Source organism: Dendrobates tinctorius, unplaced genomic scaffold, assembly GCF_039654945.1.
Source record: "Dendrobates tinctorius isolate UK_male_01 unplaced genomic scaffold, ASM3965494v1 ptg000083l, whole genome shotgun sequence".
In the NCBI taxonomy this organism is placed as follows: Eukaryota; Metazoa; Chordata; class Amphibia; order Anura; family Dendrobatidae; genus Dendrobates; species Dendrobates tinctorius.
This window is the reverse complement of record NW_027361751.1, coordinates 11,052,082-11,066,607: the sequence shown is the minus strand read 5'-3', so window position 1 is coordinate 11,066,607 and position 14,526 is coordinate 11,052,082. Positions and strand designations below refer to the sequence as shown.

Here is a 14,526-nt window from a genome sequence, read left to right as displayed (position 1 = left end):
CCCTTGGCATCTTCTTAAAGACCACCACCCTTGGCATCTTCTTAAAGACCACCACCCTTGGCATCTTCTTAAAGACCACCACCCTTGGCATCTTCTTAAAGACCACCACCCTTGGCATCTTCTTAAAGACCACCACCCTTGGCATCTTCTTAAAGACCACCACCCTTGGCATCTTCTTAAAAACCACCCCCTTGGCATCTTCTTAAAAACCACCCCCTTGGCATCTTATTAAAGACCACCCCTCATGGCATCTTCTTAAAGACCACCTCCCTTGGCTAATAAAATTAGATCTGTAGGTGGGGAAGAGAAAGAATGGAGAGGCCCAGGAACTAAAGAAAAACAATTCCAGATTCAGGAGAACAGGGGACTTTACACCGGTAAAAATAATTGTTTGGCAAGCGACTGGCTTTCTTAAAAAATGCACCACATTTCACGCTTACAGAGAAATTTTCTATACAATGTTGAGTAATTTTGCTAAACTTTGATTTATGTATTTTGTACAAGTTGTATCAGTATTTATTTGTATCCCCCAATACACATCCATGATATCTTTTAAATCAATCTGTACATAGATAAGGCAGCCCGTGTACCGCGGGGGCGTTTCCAATTCAAGGCTGGTGCATCAATCCTCTGCATTATTCCTTACCTAGAGGTACCCCCCCTTGGATCTGCTGTATTCTATCAAATCATCTACGACAATGCAGCTAATCAAACTTATCATAATATACTGCATTTTTACATTATTTTCATGAGCGATTCACTTTGAGAAGAGAACAACAAATGAAACAAAATTACTCAATATTTTTAAGAGCGGTCAAATGTTCAACACTGAAGCTGAACTTTAAACTACAGAACATTGGACGCTTTTTCTAGAATCAACCAATATAGATAAAAGGCAAAAGAAACATAATATCTGACCTACGCAGTAATAACTAGTGCAAAGTTTCCTTTGGTCATTAGTCAATATATAGGAGCAAACCCAGATTTCTAAATTTTATATTTGTCTACAAAAGGGTAAATGACTTTAAAGTGATGCTCGACCTCTAGAAATGCATTACCCAAATCACTTCCAGTGGACCATTTGATTCTGATCATGTTTTAGTAATTTATTAGACCACATCTCCTGACACCCCATGGTTTTCTGATCACTACAGGGCAGTGTTTAAAGCTTAGAGGTTTCTTTAGGACATAAACCATTTTGGTTACATATGAGGATCGCTAGCTTTAGTTACTCAAATAATACAAGCTCTGTTGCTTACACAACAGATACAGGGTCATAGGATGCACTATTTTTTTATTTTACCAAAAAAGTATCCAGTATCATATATTATATTGCAATAAATGGCACAATAACGTTGACCCTTTTCACTACTCCCTATGTATACTCAGACACTCCCCACAGGAAAATTGTCACGTAAACTATTAACGACATTAAGGCCAATAAATTGAAAGAGCAAAGTTATTAACTAAAAATTCAATCCCTAGAGTGAATCTTTCACCATTTTAGGCATAATAAACTGACAAATAATGGAATAATGGTTGAAGAGCTGAATAAAACATAGTTTTTATTTTTGTGGTTTCTCCGCTCCGTTGTGGAGATATTAGTTTAAAACGTTTAGGGCATAATTTATGTTATACTTCACCTGAGTATGATTACAGATTTGTCTCTAGGGTGGGCACTTCTTCCCCTGCATGAGCTTGACCAATCATAAGCAGGTAGCAACATATAGGGGAGAAAATAACATGCCCTTCTCTCCCCAGTTTTTTCTGCAGCTACTGTGTAGAGATGCAGTACAGCGAAGTTGCGCATCATTACAAATGCACTTCCAGAACTCATCCCACGATAGTCAGTCTTGGTGAAGAGTGAGTGCTGACAGCGCTTTGAGGTGAGATCTTGGAGTGTTTGTACTGATACATAACTCAGCTCTGCTGTAACTCTACACAGTAGCTGCAGATATAAGTTAAAAGAAGGAGGGTGTGTTATTTTCTCTCCTGCATAACCCTGCCTGCTTATGATTGGTCAAGCTGATGCAGGAGAAGTACACGCCCCCAAATATAAATTTCTTATAACACCCAATTGAGTTTACATAAATTACCTAAATTTTACTAGCCAATATCTCCGCAACAGACAGGAGAAATTAAAAAATGAAAACAGTTTTACTAAATCCATGATGCGGCCAGTTTATCATGTTCAAATTGGAGAAAGGTTGACTCCACTCACTTTTACATCTGCAGGTGAGCAGTGTCGTAAAACATCATGTCTACTAATACCTGCAATATGGAATTGGCAGGTATTATGCACCTGTCTTACTGCAATGAATAGGATGGATGCACGACACCTATGATCATGCAAATAACCAGGTAGGTATCAGTAGACATGCCGCCACCTAACTCACCTCACTCCTTCAGAAGTAGGGGAGTGGACTAGTATAGTCAAGTATGCTGATTTAGTAAAGAGGACCTGACATCTGAGACATGCTGCTCAATCTGTGGGCAGGATATATCAGGCACAGGCGGTATGACCACAGCCAGGTATGTTTGTCCCTGAAACACTGCGGTGTTTCTGAGAAAAATATACTTTAACAGCCGTTAGTAACTGAGCTGCGCAGCAGGCTAGTCGGAAAGGCAGATACCCGATGACTTCTTCCCGCCCCCTGCCCTGGATTGACAAGTCTCTGCCTACTCTATGTGCATGTGCAGGCATAGACCTGTCAATCCAGGGCACCAGGGGGAGGAATGTCGCTGGGGACCTGACTGTCCGACTAGTCTGCTGCATGGCTCAGACTCCAGGGAATATTAAGGTACTGCATGTTTTTCTTTGAAATTCTGCAGGACTCCCCCTATCCCATCCTTTTGGAGCTCATCAAAAATGGTACCACGATTCTTCCCCACGTCATGTTGTGGTCATATTTTAAGAAGTATGCTGGAACATTATTAATTAAAGGAACATTCCAGGCAAAACAGCGGTTAATGACTCAAGTATTAGCGCTGCTGAAGGGGGCAAATTGTGTCCATATATTCTCATGACAGTTCATCCTGTAAAGATTTTTCTCATGCATAGTGACTCCATGGGAACACACTCTATCGCCAGAAGTCTTTCCATTGCTTAACTTAGTTTTTTAGTATCATGTAATTTCACAATTTTTTGCTAACACTTTTTTTTCAGTTCACAATCTAGATAAAAAAAAAAAAAAATTTCATAATCTAGACATATTCACACTGGCAAAAGGGGTTATTGTAGACTCATACTTCATGTCCTTTCAAGAAGAGTTTTCAGCAGTCTCAATCATCAGAGTCAGGAGGATTACAATATCCAGTGGCATAGTAAAAAGCCAATAACACCGGATCCATCATTCACAATAGGTGATGTCACATCTGACCCTGCTTCTCCTCCCTTCATAATGATCCATTGCACACGCTCATTAGATGCTTCAATACAAAAGGCTAGGCTCAGAGTTTTGTCTATTGTTGCTAATGTACAAGTGAATTTCCTGAAAGAATAGGAATCATGCGTCTAGATTAGCCCCAATCCCCAGTGAGAAAGAAGGGGCGCTTTGGGGGTAGGGGCACTTGTATACACACCCTACCAGAACCTCAGATGCCTCATTGCTAAGGGAACAGAATAGCAGAGCTCATATTTGGTAAGTATGAAGCCAGTGCATCATCGCCAAGTTAGCTGTACATGCAAAGGGCGTTAATATAACATTTCACATTACCATCCATAACCTAGGAATGAAACAGACATGACATTGTTTGCAGCAACAGCAAGGAACATGTGCAGCATGTTAATGGATGATGGGCATGATGATCTCGGATGTCGCCATTACCTGCGTTTTCTGGTCTTTAGCGATACACAACTGAGACAGGTACCAGGGGGAATTTTGTGGCTGAACATCAAAAAGGCTCAGCATAGCCATCATCAGAGCCTGTAATAATCCCGCCTCATCATTCCTGTCAATGGCCTCATTTACTTGGACTAAGGCTACATTAGCTGAAACAAAAGACAGGCTTACAAAATGGCAAAGGTTATTCACAAGATCGTCTAATTACTATATATATATATATATATATATATATATATATATATATATATATATATATATATATATATATATATATATTTTAAAGAGGTCGCATCGGGTATCCTGGCATCCCGATAAGTTAAGTTTAGTAAATACTTGCATGCATCATATTGTAATAAACCAGGAACATCTGCTCTTAGAAAACTGCATCATTTGGTTCCTCTAGAAATTTATTCATTGACAACTGGGTGTTACCATTCACCTTGTCCCTAACACAGCTCCATGCTGAAAATGTCAGATTACATAGGAACATATTTTATTGACAAGGGGAATGGTAAGGTCCGCTTTCAATTAATCTTGACCTTTCCAGGAGGCATAAAAGAGGAACTTCACAATGCAAAGTTATAAGAAAAGTATTTACTAAAACAGACGGATCGACTATAAAAGAGCACGTTCCCCTAAAATAAAAAGAAATCTCTAATAAATACAATTCTTTAGAGCTATTGCCTTCAGTTTGTTCAAAATCTGTTCAGCCATTTCTAAAAGGGGATTATTTAGTTAAAACAAAAAACCCTATAGAGGCAATAGTGGGGAGTCCTCCCACTTTTAGAACTCTCAGTTATTAGCTGGAGGGATATTTCTTGGTCTGGATTACACAAGTTGGCTATTGATTTTAGTGTAATACTTCATTTCTCCTGCGGAGGTGCTGTTGCATTACTGAACACTTTCTGCTTGGATTCTCTATAGATCACAAGTGATTGTTCCTCTTTCAGTTTATGAAAAAAGAATTCAGAAAATAGCTTAACAAAATATTAAAAGGAGTTGTTCTGTATTTTAAGAAAGTGACCTGAGGGCAGAACTTTGCTTACCCTCCAAATCATCAACTGCTGCCATTCCATTTGTTGCCAACGATCCTTTAGCGATGAGGGCACATACATCATTCAGGAGGACAAAGCAGCCAATCACCGACCTCAGCAATCACATGTCGCCTATATTTGACTAAGCAGTGATTGGCAGCAGCGGTCACGTGATTTATACATGTGATCTCAGCAGTGCAGGATTAGAAAGAAGTGCAGAGCAGTAGAGTTCGCTCAGTGGAGGGTCTAACACGTTTAATCAATATTTTTGCACTTTACTGCACTTTTTGCTCCCAGGTCACTTCCCTAAAATCCTGGACATCTCTAACGCCATTCACGACTGCATAAAGACTTCTATTTATTGGCGATTCTTCTCACTTTAGAAGAATATGCTCTCGATCCTCTGGCTCAGTGATTTGGTATTTCGTCTGTAGGTTGAACACATCGCGTGTTATTACAGAGGGCGAAGAACGTAGACGTTTTAAGCAAGGAGCAAGAATATTAGGCGGTTCAGCAAGCCGCGGGAAGCGTCCTTACTACAGCGGCAGGTTAAATAGGAGCCAGTGCAGGGCAGTAATAACTCGTGCAACAAAGCGCTTCAATCACCCGACTATTCCTTCCGTCATTCAAATCACATCCGCGGCTGCACTCACTGAAAGTTTCTCTGTAGAATTAGCTACTTACTGTTAACCTTATTAACGTGGCCTTGTATCTCTGCCTGAGTGAGAAGCTCTTCATAGACGTCTCGCTCGTCTTCAGAAATACTATTGTTCTGTGAAAGAAGCGCAGTCATTAACAACGCGGGTTAAAGACTAACATATCACATATCTACAGGGTATAACAACAGTGATGAGTGCAGAACGACCGCAGAAACAAAACATATCAGAAATAGTCATTACTACTGAATGAATGAAGAGCAAAACAAAACAAAACAATCTTGTTATAAAAAAAAAGGGGTTTTTACGTTCTTTTTATTCAGGAACTGCATCACTTTTGTCGATTAATTAGGGCTTAGCTGGTACAGCCAAACAAAGCATGGAACTGCAATACCAGACACAGCCTGTGCACAAGAATGGCGCTGTTTCTAGGGCAAAAAAATCTCATACATCCCCTTAAATATACTAGGAAATTGTGTATACTCCCACTCAATACTATATTTTTCATAGTAATTGCACCCTTTGCAATATTACCATGTGCATGGAAGAACTGACTGGTACATTCTGTAGCTTTAAAGGGAATCAGGTTTTTTGCTATGTAATCTGAAGACAGCATGATGTAGGGGTTAAAACACAGATTATGGCAATGCCTCTCGTATCCAGCTCAGTGGTGTTGTTTGCTTGCGATGACTTTTTAGCACTAGTAGCTTATCATTGCTCTGACACAGCAGCTGTCACTTGGTCCAGCCTCTTGTGATAGGCAGCTCACTGTCTACAGACATTACACATACAGAGCCTTGTGTGGGCGGGGTTAGCTTTCTTAGCTCTGCTGCATACCCAAATCTAAAAACTCGGATAGTGCGAGAATGGCTGCACTCAGTAATCTAAGTGATACATTATTGGATTCAGGGTCTCTTTGACTACACCGGGCTGCTCTCAGACAAGATAGCAAAAAACTGCTGACAGATTCCCTTTAAGACTATGTGAAATTATGAAAACCCCGAAATGATAAGTGAGAGAAACAGAACTATAAGAAGAATTGGAATCCGTTGTTTACCTTTAATTTTGCATTATCTTCTTTTATTTTTTTAGCCTGGTAGAGCTCGTCATGATACTGTTGGTCAAATCCCTCTGCTACATTTAACAGCATGGCATTTGGGTTCCTCATAGTCACCATGGTCTGGCTGGCTGCTCCCTTATCCACAGCTTCATTAATTGCAATTACAGCTGCATGTACTAAGAAACAACAACAAAGAAACATGCTAAAAAGTAATTCTATAATGGTTTACTCCTTATTGTGGCATGGTGCCCTGTGTGAATGGAGCCGTAGTGCAGGACTGTTACCTTCTATGGTAGAGATGGTCAGGCAGGCGCACTCACCAATGACCCATGGCAGTATAGTAATGAATGGGGTGGAGGACACGCATGTCAGAGTTGCCATCCGTCCAGAAATTCCAGGACAGTCCGTAAACAAAATCGAAGGCATCCATGATGTTTTTTTTTTTTTTAAAAGGTGAAAAAACTTATACAGATTGTTTTACTGTAATTATCATCATTTTACAATGAATGCAGCCGAAGTCTTCATATCAGAATTATGGACTGTAGACATGGATCACTTACGATCCTAATGATTTATTATGGTTTTCCAAAGTGTCCATTAAAAATATTGTCTGTCCGTGATTTTTTGATAAGGTGTCCAGACAAAAATAAAAAGTCAAGTTGACAACCCTGGCACATGTGCATTACCTCTTCATTCACAGAGGGGACTTTCTCACTCCCAGTCTTGTGATCAAGGGGATTTCATCTTTTGGACCCCCACAGATCATGCATTTAATATCGATCCTGTGGATAGGTGATAAATCATGTTCAAAGAACATCTACAGCTCTGCTCATTTTCTATACTCCTACATATAGGTCTTTACATCTCCCTACAAGTTACACGTTTCGATCTTGAGAAAAATTTCCGCAGTCACATGCCGACTAGACACTCATCCGCGTCGTTCAATGTTCTACTGAGAGAAGAAGCTAAGAATCTAGTCAGCTTGTGATCGCCAGGATGCAAACTGCGAACTGGCAGTCAGGTGAACGTCCATTAGATGGGGAATCCTGCACACGGCCACAAATCGCTGTCAGAAAATGACTTTGAATGGAGGGTAAAATAAAAAAATTCCCTATTGTTAAAATAAGGCTTCTGTGCTACATGTATTTATATAAATTTTTTTTTTTTTTTTTTTTTAAATATTTTGATTTGTATAATTATCAGCCCATGTAAATGATTGAGACTAGTTCAAATGATGAAAATCCAGCAATGATCAGTGAGAGAACAAGAATTATAATACCAGAGGAAGCAGTATTATAGTGACCAATAACACCTCTATACACCACTGATAGCACAGGATCCACCAATAACAATAAGCGATGTCACAGCGGCCCCTGCGCCTCCTCCCTTCACAATGACCTTTGCACACGCTCATTAGATGCTTCCATACAAAATATAGGGTCAGGTCAGGATCTAACCACTGTGGCTATGTACACGTGTTGTTTCCTAAAACAACAGAATGTTAAAGGCTAAATAAGCTTCAGTGACCAGTGTGAAAATTGCTAGATTTCTTTTTAATTAGTTTTATACAAAAAAATTGCCAAGTGTTTTATGGAACCCAAAACCCTGATTTAAACAATGGGTCAATTTCTGATGACATGTTCAGGAGTTCAAAGAACAGGAAACTCCCACGTAGCAAAAAAAAAAAACAAAAAAAGGGATAATATCTTGAAAGACGCTGAGAAACTAAATTTGAGTCAGGAGCTCAAATGATTCGGCAGTTTTATGCACTTGCTTTCCTTGTTAAAAAAAAAAATTACGGTACTTAACTAAATAAAAAAAATGCAATAATTTCATTACTGCTACCTAAAACACAGGAGAATAGCAATCCCTAAGGTCACCCCATATTGCTATGCCCCATGTTATCACTAGAGGGCGCCAGAAGGTAATATCCAACAAATCTCTGACAATTACATAACGGGTATTAAGTAGCAAGAAAAGAAATGGCCGACACTCACAGGCTGCTTCATCCACTGACAGTTCGGTAGCGAGAATCCCTCCAATTTTGCTGAAGGATGGCATCTGGATCCCATACTTTTCCAGCTCTTTCCTCATGTTACTGATCTCTTCCTCTAAATGCCAAATTAAGGTGATTAGTATAATAGAAAAATACCGTCTCATGCTATTTCTATAATAAGGACTTTGCAAAAAGTATCTCAAAAAGGTCTCATAACTTTACAAAAACTATTGTAGGCTGAAAATTACAGGGGGCCCAAGAGTAATCGCAAATGAGCTACCGTAATACGGCTTGAATGAAGCTTCTTTAGAAAATACATACGATGGGTTATGAAGAGCTCAGATGGGAGCAGGGTGACAAAGAAGATCAAAATCCCTCTATTTCCACTCATTAAAATATAAAATTGTCACTTCCAGGAGGCATAACGTGAAGCCATGCACTCCAATACAAATTGTGTAATGAAGCCCCCCATCTACGGGGCACAGTTTCCAATACCAGTGTCTTCTTAGGTGGTGGTGGTGGTGGGACTTTCGAGCATCGTTAGGCACCAAAGCCCAGGTCCACAGATTATCTCTAAAACTTCTGGGAACTTCTCATTGATTAGGATATCTACTGCGTTTGGTTACCTGTGAAGTCCACTTTGCCCAATAGGTCTTGTATCTGAGGGGCGATGCCAAGCTTAAACAGGTATAAACTGCAATAAAGAAAATATAGCAGTTAGATGCAAGAAGGAAAACTACACAGATCGCATGTAAGAACCCTTGCAGATACTAATAATATATATATATTATATACACACACACAGTATATACACATTATATATACATACACATATATACACACCTCTTGGTCTAAAATTTTGACTATATACGGAAAAAACAAAGACAGATACATAACAATTAAATATTCTGCAGTAAATAAATAGCATGAAAGTAATATGCAGCGCTTCGTTAACATGTTTTTTGATTACAAAAATGTGAAAGCCATTCCACCACTCCACGGTGACCATAATTGGAACAGGCCTTACGCTTTTCTTTGAGCTGGACATTATATTGATGTGGTTTCCCATGCCTGTGTGACCACTTGTTGGGCCCAGTCCCTCTCAGCCCTTATCCACATGCATGTCACTTGACAAACGGTAAGGTTTTTAATATTAGAGTTAGGACTGTCCCCATTATGGTCACCGTGAATAGGTGGGATGGTTTTCGCATCTTTTTGATTGAAAAACATGTTAACTAAGTGCCGTATATTATTTTCATGCGCTATGCTATTTATTTATTTAATGCAGGGTATATAATCATTATGTTTCTGCCATTGTTTTTTTCAGCTCAGTGGCCAGGGTGAACATGCACTTACACGCTGTACGCACACCAATTTATATCCCAGTTCATACCTTTGCTTTTTGCTTTTTTTTTTTTTTTTTTTTTTTTAAAAGACATATACAGTAACAATCCATACTCAGGGACGCTCAATAAATGAACTATGAACTACCAACAAATTTACTAATTGAGATGCGTCCAAAAACATATGCATATGAAAAACCAATGTGCATGTTTTAGATTATTTTACACCTATTTAGCATATTATCTAGAGAACTTCCAACAGATCTGTCAGCAGATTTCAAAGTAAACTGTTATTGCATTTTAATGCAATGTTGTGACGACCAATAAACGTAATTCTGGGGATTTGACTTATTTTTCGCTACGCCATTTACGGATCGGATTACCCGAATATACTCGAGTATAAGCCGACCCGAGTATAAGCCGAGGCCCCCTACTTTTGCCACAAAAAAACTGGGAAAACTTATTGTCTCAAGTATAAGCCTAAGGTGGGAAATGCAGCAGCTACTGGTAAATTTCAAAAATAAAATTAGATACCATAAAGTTCATGATGGGACCCATAAGATGCTCCATACAAAAATATGCCCCATATAATGCACAAAAGGTTAATGATGGCCCCATAAGATGCTCCATAGAATAATATGCCCCATATAATGTTACTGCTGCCATTAAAAAAAAAAAAAATGACATACTCACCTCTCGTCGCTGACTACTGCTGCTCGGAGTCGCCAGCTCTCTGCAGTGACTGTTCAGGCAGAGGGCGCGCCCTCTGACCTGTACGTCACAGCCAGAGGACCCGTAAGACACAGCGCGGCGGTGGAACGGGGACAGATGAATATCGCAAGTGCTGGGGGCCTGAGCCAGTGGTGACACCTGCACCTGACCCCCATAGCGAGCCGGTGTTCCCACCTGCTCAGGACCCCGGCACTTGGCCCCGCTGCCAATGCCGACCCTGTCAGCAGCCACCGGGACACAGGAAAAGGCTGCAGTGGAGCGCGCAGAAGGTCCGGAGACGCCGGGGACCTCCACCCTGCTTCCGTAAAAAGTAATTGGGAACTATGACTCGTGTATAAGCCGAGGGGGGTCTTTTTCGGCCCAAAAAAGGGGCTGAAAAACTTGGCTTATACACGAGTATATACTGTAATTCTTTTTATAGCTTGATAGATCGAACAATTCTGAATGCGGCGATACCAAATGTGTATATATATTTTTTATTGTTTTATTTTGAATAGGGCAAAAGAGGGAGATTTGAACTTTTATTTTTTTAATATTTTTAAAAACTTTTTTTTTTTTTACACACTTTTTGCATGCTTCAATAGTCTCCATGGGAGACTAGAAGCTGCAGTTGTCCGATCAGTTCTGCTATATACAGGCGTTGATCAGATCACCTGCATGTTGCAGAATTGCTCACTTGCTATAAGCGCCGACCACCATGCTGCACTCATAGCAATCCAGCAGTGACAACAATAGAGGTCTGTTGGAGACCACTGGTTGTCAAGCCAAGCCATCGGTGACCCGCGATCAAGTGACGGGGTCACAGAGGGGCGGGATTTCCAGCGCGCTTGCCATAAGCGCAAGTTAAATGCAACTGTTAAAGTTTGACAGCAGCATTTAAAGGGGGTTAACTGCCACAGGTGGATGACAATTCAACCCACGGCTGTTAGAGGCACATGTCAGCTGTTCAAAAAAGAGGACATGTGTCAGGAAAGATGTGGGCTCAGTTCTGGAATCCACATCAAAAGGGGGAGACACGACAAGCGCAGTACTAGTATGGCGCATGTCATGAAGGGGTTAAAATGCATCAGCATGATCAGATCCAAAGGATTTATTAAATGTATGCAGTTTGTATTGTGAAATCTGGTGACAGATAGGTTTTAAAGCGTAACTAGTCTTTTTTTATTTATTTATTTGAGGAACAGTCAGTGCAAAGTTCTGAATCTTTGTAATATACTCCATTAGCTTATATTGCTTCCTTTTCTCTTGAACTCTAAGGACTGTTTTGACTGCCTTGTTCATGCGCTTAGAATAGCTGTTTTGAACTGCAGGTCTATCAAATCTCTGGTCTCCTGCGTGAGCTTCTTTGCACCCCGGCCCCATGCTCAGACAGGAAGAGTGTTCATGAATCATGACTGAGCCTCGAGTAGGGGTGTAGAAAAGCTCACCCAAAAGAACAAGTATCTTATAGAACAGAAGTTCAAAACAGCTACTCTAAGCCCTTGAACAAGGCAGTCAAAACAGACCTTAAAATATGAGGTTTGAAAGAAAAGGAAGCAAGATACGTTAATAGAGTACACTACAAAGACTCATAACTTTGCAGCGACTGGTCAATAATTATATTTTATTTAGAAAAAAGTTATTGTAAGTTCACTATGATCAAATTATCCACTAGAGGGCAGTACAGCCATGCAATATTCAGATTAATGGTTTTCATAAGTTTGAGCACTCTGATTTCTCCTTTCTCTTTGGCGCACAATGGAGAATACAAAAACAGTGGACTTGTTTTGGGCTATTTTGAGTTTACATGGTTTGATTTCAAGTATTAGACAATGAGGAGAGATTTGGCACAGAAAACTTAGCAAAAGTGAATTTCGATTTCAACAGATTACTCCAAAAGGAACAAAGGTTTGTTGGCAGTTCTTTGTGATGGAATGTTTGAAACAGATTAAGTCTTGTAAAAATGAAAAGTTTTCGAGAGTCACTATTTCTTCTTCGATGCCCGAGAGCTCTCTATAGAATCGCAGTATCTGGGTGAGAATTCATCTTCAAGGAGAATGCCCATCTCATACTTTAAAAGTATGGTAGATGCAGTCCCACCAAACAGGACCCGGATCTATCTCTAGAGCAGAGCCCTGTGAATGGAGAGGTGGTCGGAGTTCCCATAAACATTCTCAAATCTCTCCATTTAATTTTATGGGAATGTCATCTGCAGTCACAACTGTACAAGATATAGACCAGTTCTTGGGTCCTGTATCAACAATACATTTATGGCAAATCTTACAGATGTGCCATAAATGTACTAAATGGTAATGGCCCATTTAAAACAGTCTGTAATTTGTGCGTCATTTACAGTAATTATATACAAGCTGAAATCCAGGATGGTTTTTGCCCAAAGATTAACATAGTAATAATTAATTCCTCACAGCACTGAATACAAGTATTTGGCCTTTCCTGCTGCTAAAGGAAAACTCAGCTCCAATCATGCGTATCGTATAACTTCACCAAACATCTGCCAGTAGCAGAGGGCACACTCCAATCTATTCCAATTCTGTACCACCAGAAGAGATATGCTAGCGGTAGAGAGCACACTAGCCAAATTCTGTTCGATTAGATGTATGCCTGGATAGAGGGCACACTGTATCCAAATTCTGGACCACTAGAAGAGGAATGCCAGTAGTAGAGGGTGTACTCTATCCAAATTTTGTATGACCAGTAGAGATATGCCAGGGTTAGAGGGCGCACTATCCAAATTCTGTACCTTGAGAAGAGGAATGCAAGAGTAGAAGACACACTGTATCCAAATTCTGTACCACAAAAAAAAAAAAAAAAAAAAAGCATGACAGCGGTAGAGGGCACACTATCAAAATACTTTATGACTAGAAGATGTATGCCAGGTGTAGAAGGTACACCGTATCCAAATTATGAACAACTAGAAGAGGCATGCCAGCGACAGAGGGCACACTATCTAAATTCTGTATCAATAGAAGAGGTACGCCAGCAGTAGAGGGCACACTGTATCCAAATAATAATAATCTTTATATAGCGCCAACATATTCCGCAGCGCTTTACAGTTTAACAGTTTCAAAACACAAGTTTAGCCAGATAGATGACCCTGGCTGCTGCACCAAGTATGGACTGGAGAGGGGAAAGTCGAGTAGCGGGGAGGCCAATTAAAAGAGCGTTGCAGTAGTCCAGGCGTGAGTGGATCAATGCGACAGTGAGGGTTTTTGTTGTTTCTATGGTGAGAAAAGGGCGAATTCTGGAGATGTTCTTTAGGTGTAGGCGGCAAGGTTGGTGTCAAACATAACACCCAGACAGCGTGCCTGCTGCCGGGGTGTTATTATGGTGCCACCCACAGAGAGGGAAATGTCAGATTTAGGGAGGTTAGTAGATGGCGGGAGCAGAAGTTGTTCAGCTTTTGAGAGGTTAAGTTTCAGATAGAGAGCGGACATGACGTTGGAGACTGCGGACAGACAGTCACTGGCGTTCTGTAGTACAGCGGGGGTAAGGTCGGGGGAAGACGTATACAGTTGTGTATAATCAGCATAAAGATGGTACTGAAAGCCAAATCTGCTGATGGTCTGTCCAATAGGGGCCGTGTAGAGAGAGAAGAGAAGGGGGCCAAGGACTGAGCCCTGAGGTACCCTGACAGCGAGAGGAAGAGGAGATGACGTGGAGCCAGCGAACAAAACACTGAAAGAGCGGTCAGAGAGATAGGAAGAGAACCAGGAGAGAGCGATGTCCTTAATGCCTAGTGACTGGAGCCTATGGAGTAGGAGACGGTGGTCAACAGTGTCAAAAGCTGCAGAAAGGTCGAGAAGAATGAGCAGAGAGTGTTCACCATTACATTTTGCTGTCAGAAGGTCATTGGTCACTTT

The 14,526-nt window shown here is 40.6% G+C and overlaps 1 protein-coding gene across 3 annotated transcripts in view; it reads right to left on the bottom strand.

Annotated features, from left to right (window-relative positions):
* The window catches only part of IQGAP2 (IQ motif containing GTPase activating protein 2), a 401,653-nt gene that overhangs the window by 146,698 nt on the left and 240,429 nt on the right, over nt 1–14,526 (bottom strand). For 2 of the 3 annotated variants that reach the window (XM_073584112.1, XM_073584113.1), the window contains exons 6-10: nt 9,218–9,285; nt 8,593–8,706; nt 6,593–6,771; nt 5,564–5,651; nt 3,828–3,991 (exon numbers count right to left, since the gene is read on the bottom strand). In XM_073584112.1, the coding sequence (XP_073440213.1) occupies nt 3,828–3,991; nt 5,564–5,651; nt 6,593–6,771; nt 8,593–8,706; nt 9,218–9,285 (613 nt within the window). The remainder of the gene's footprint in view (nt 1–3,827; nt 3,992–5,563; nt 5,652–6,592; nt 6,772–8,592; nt 8,707–9,217; nt 9,286–14,526) is intronic. The other variant, XM_073584115.1, reaches the window with a different exon arrangement.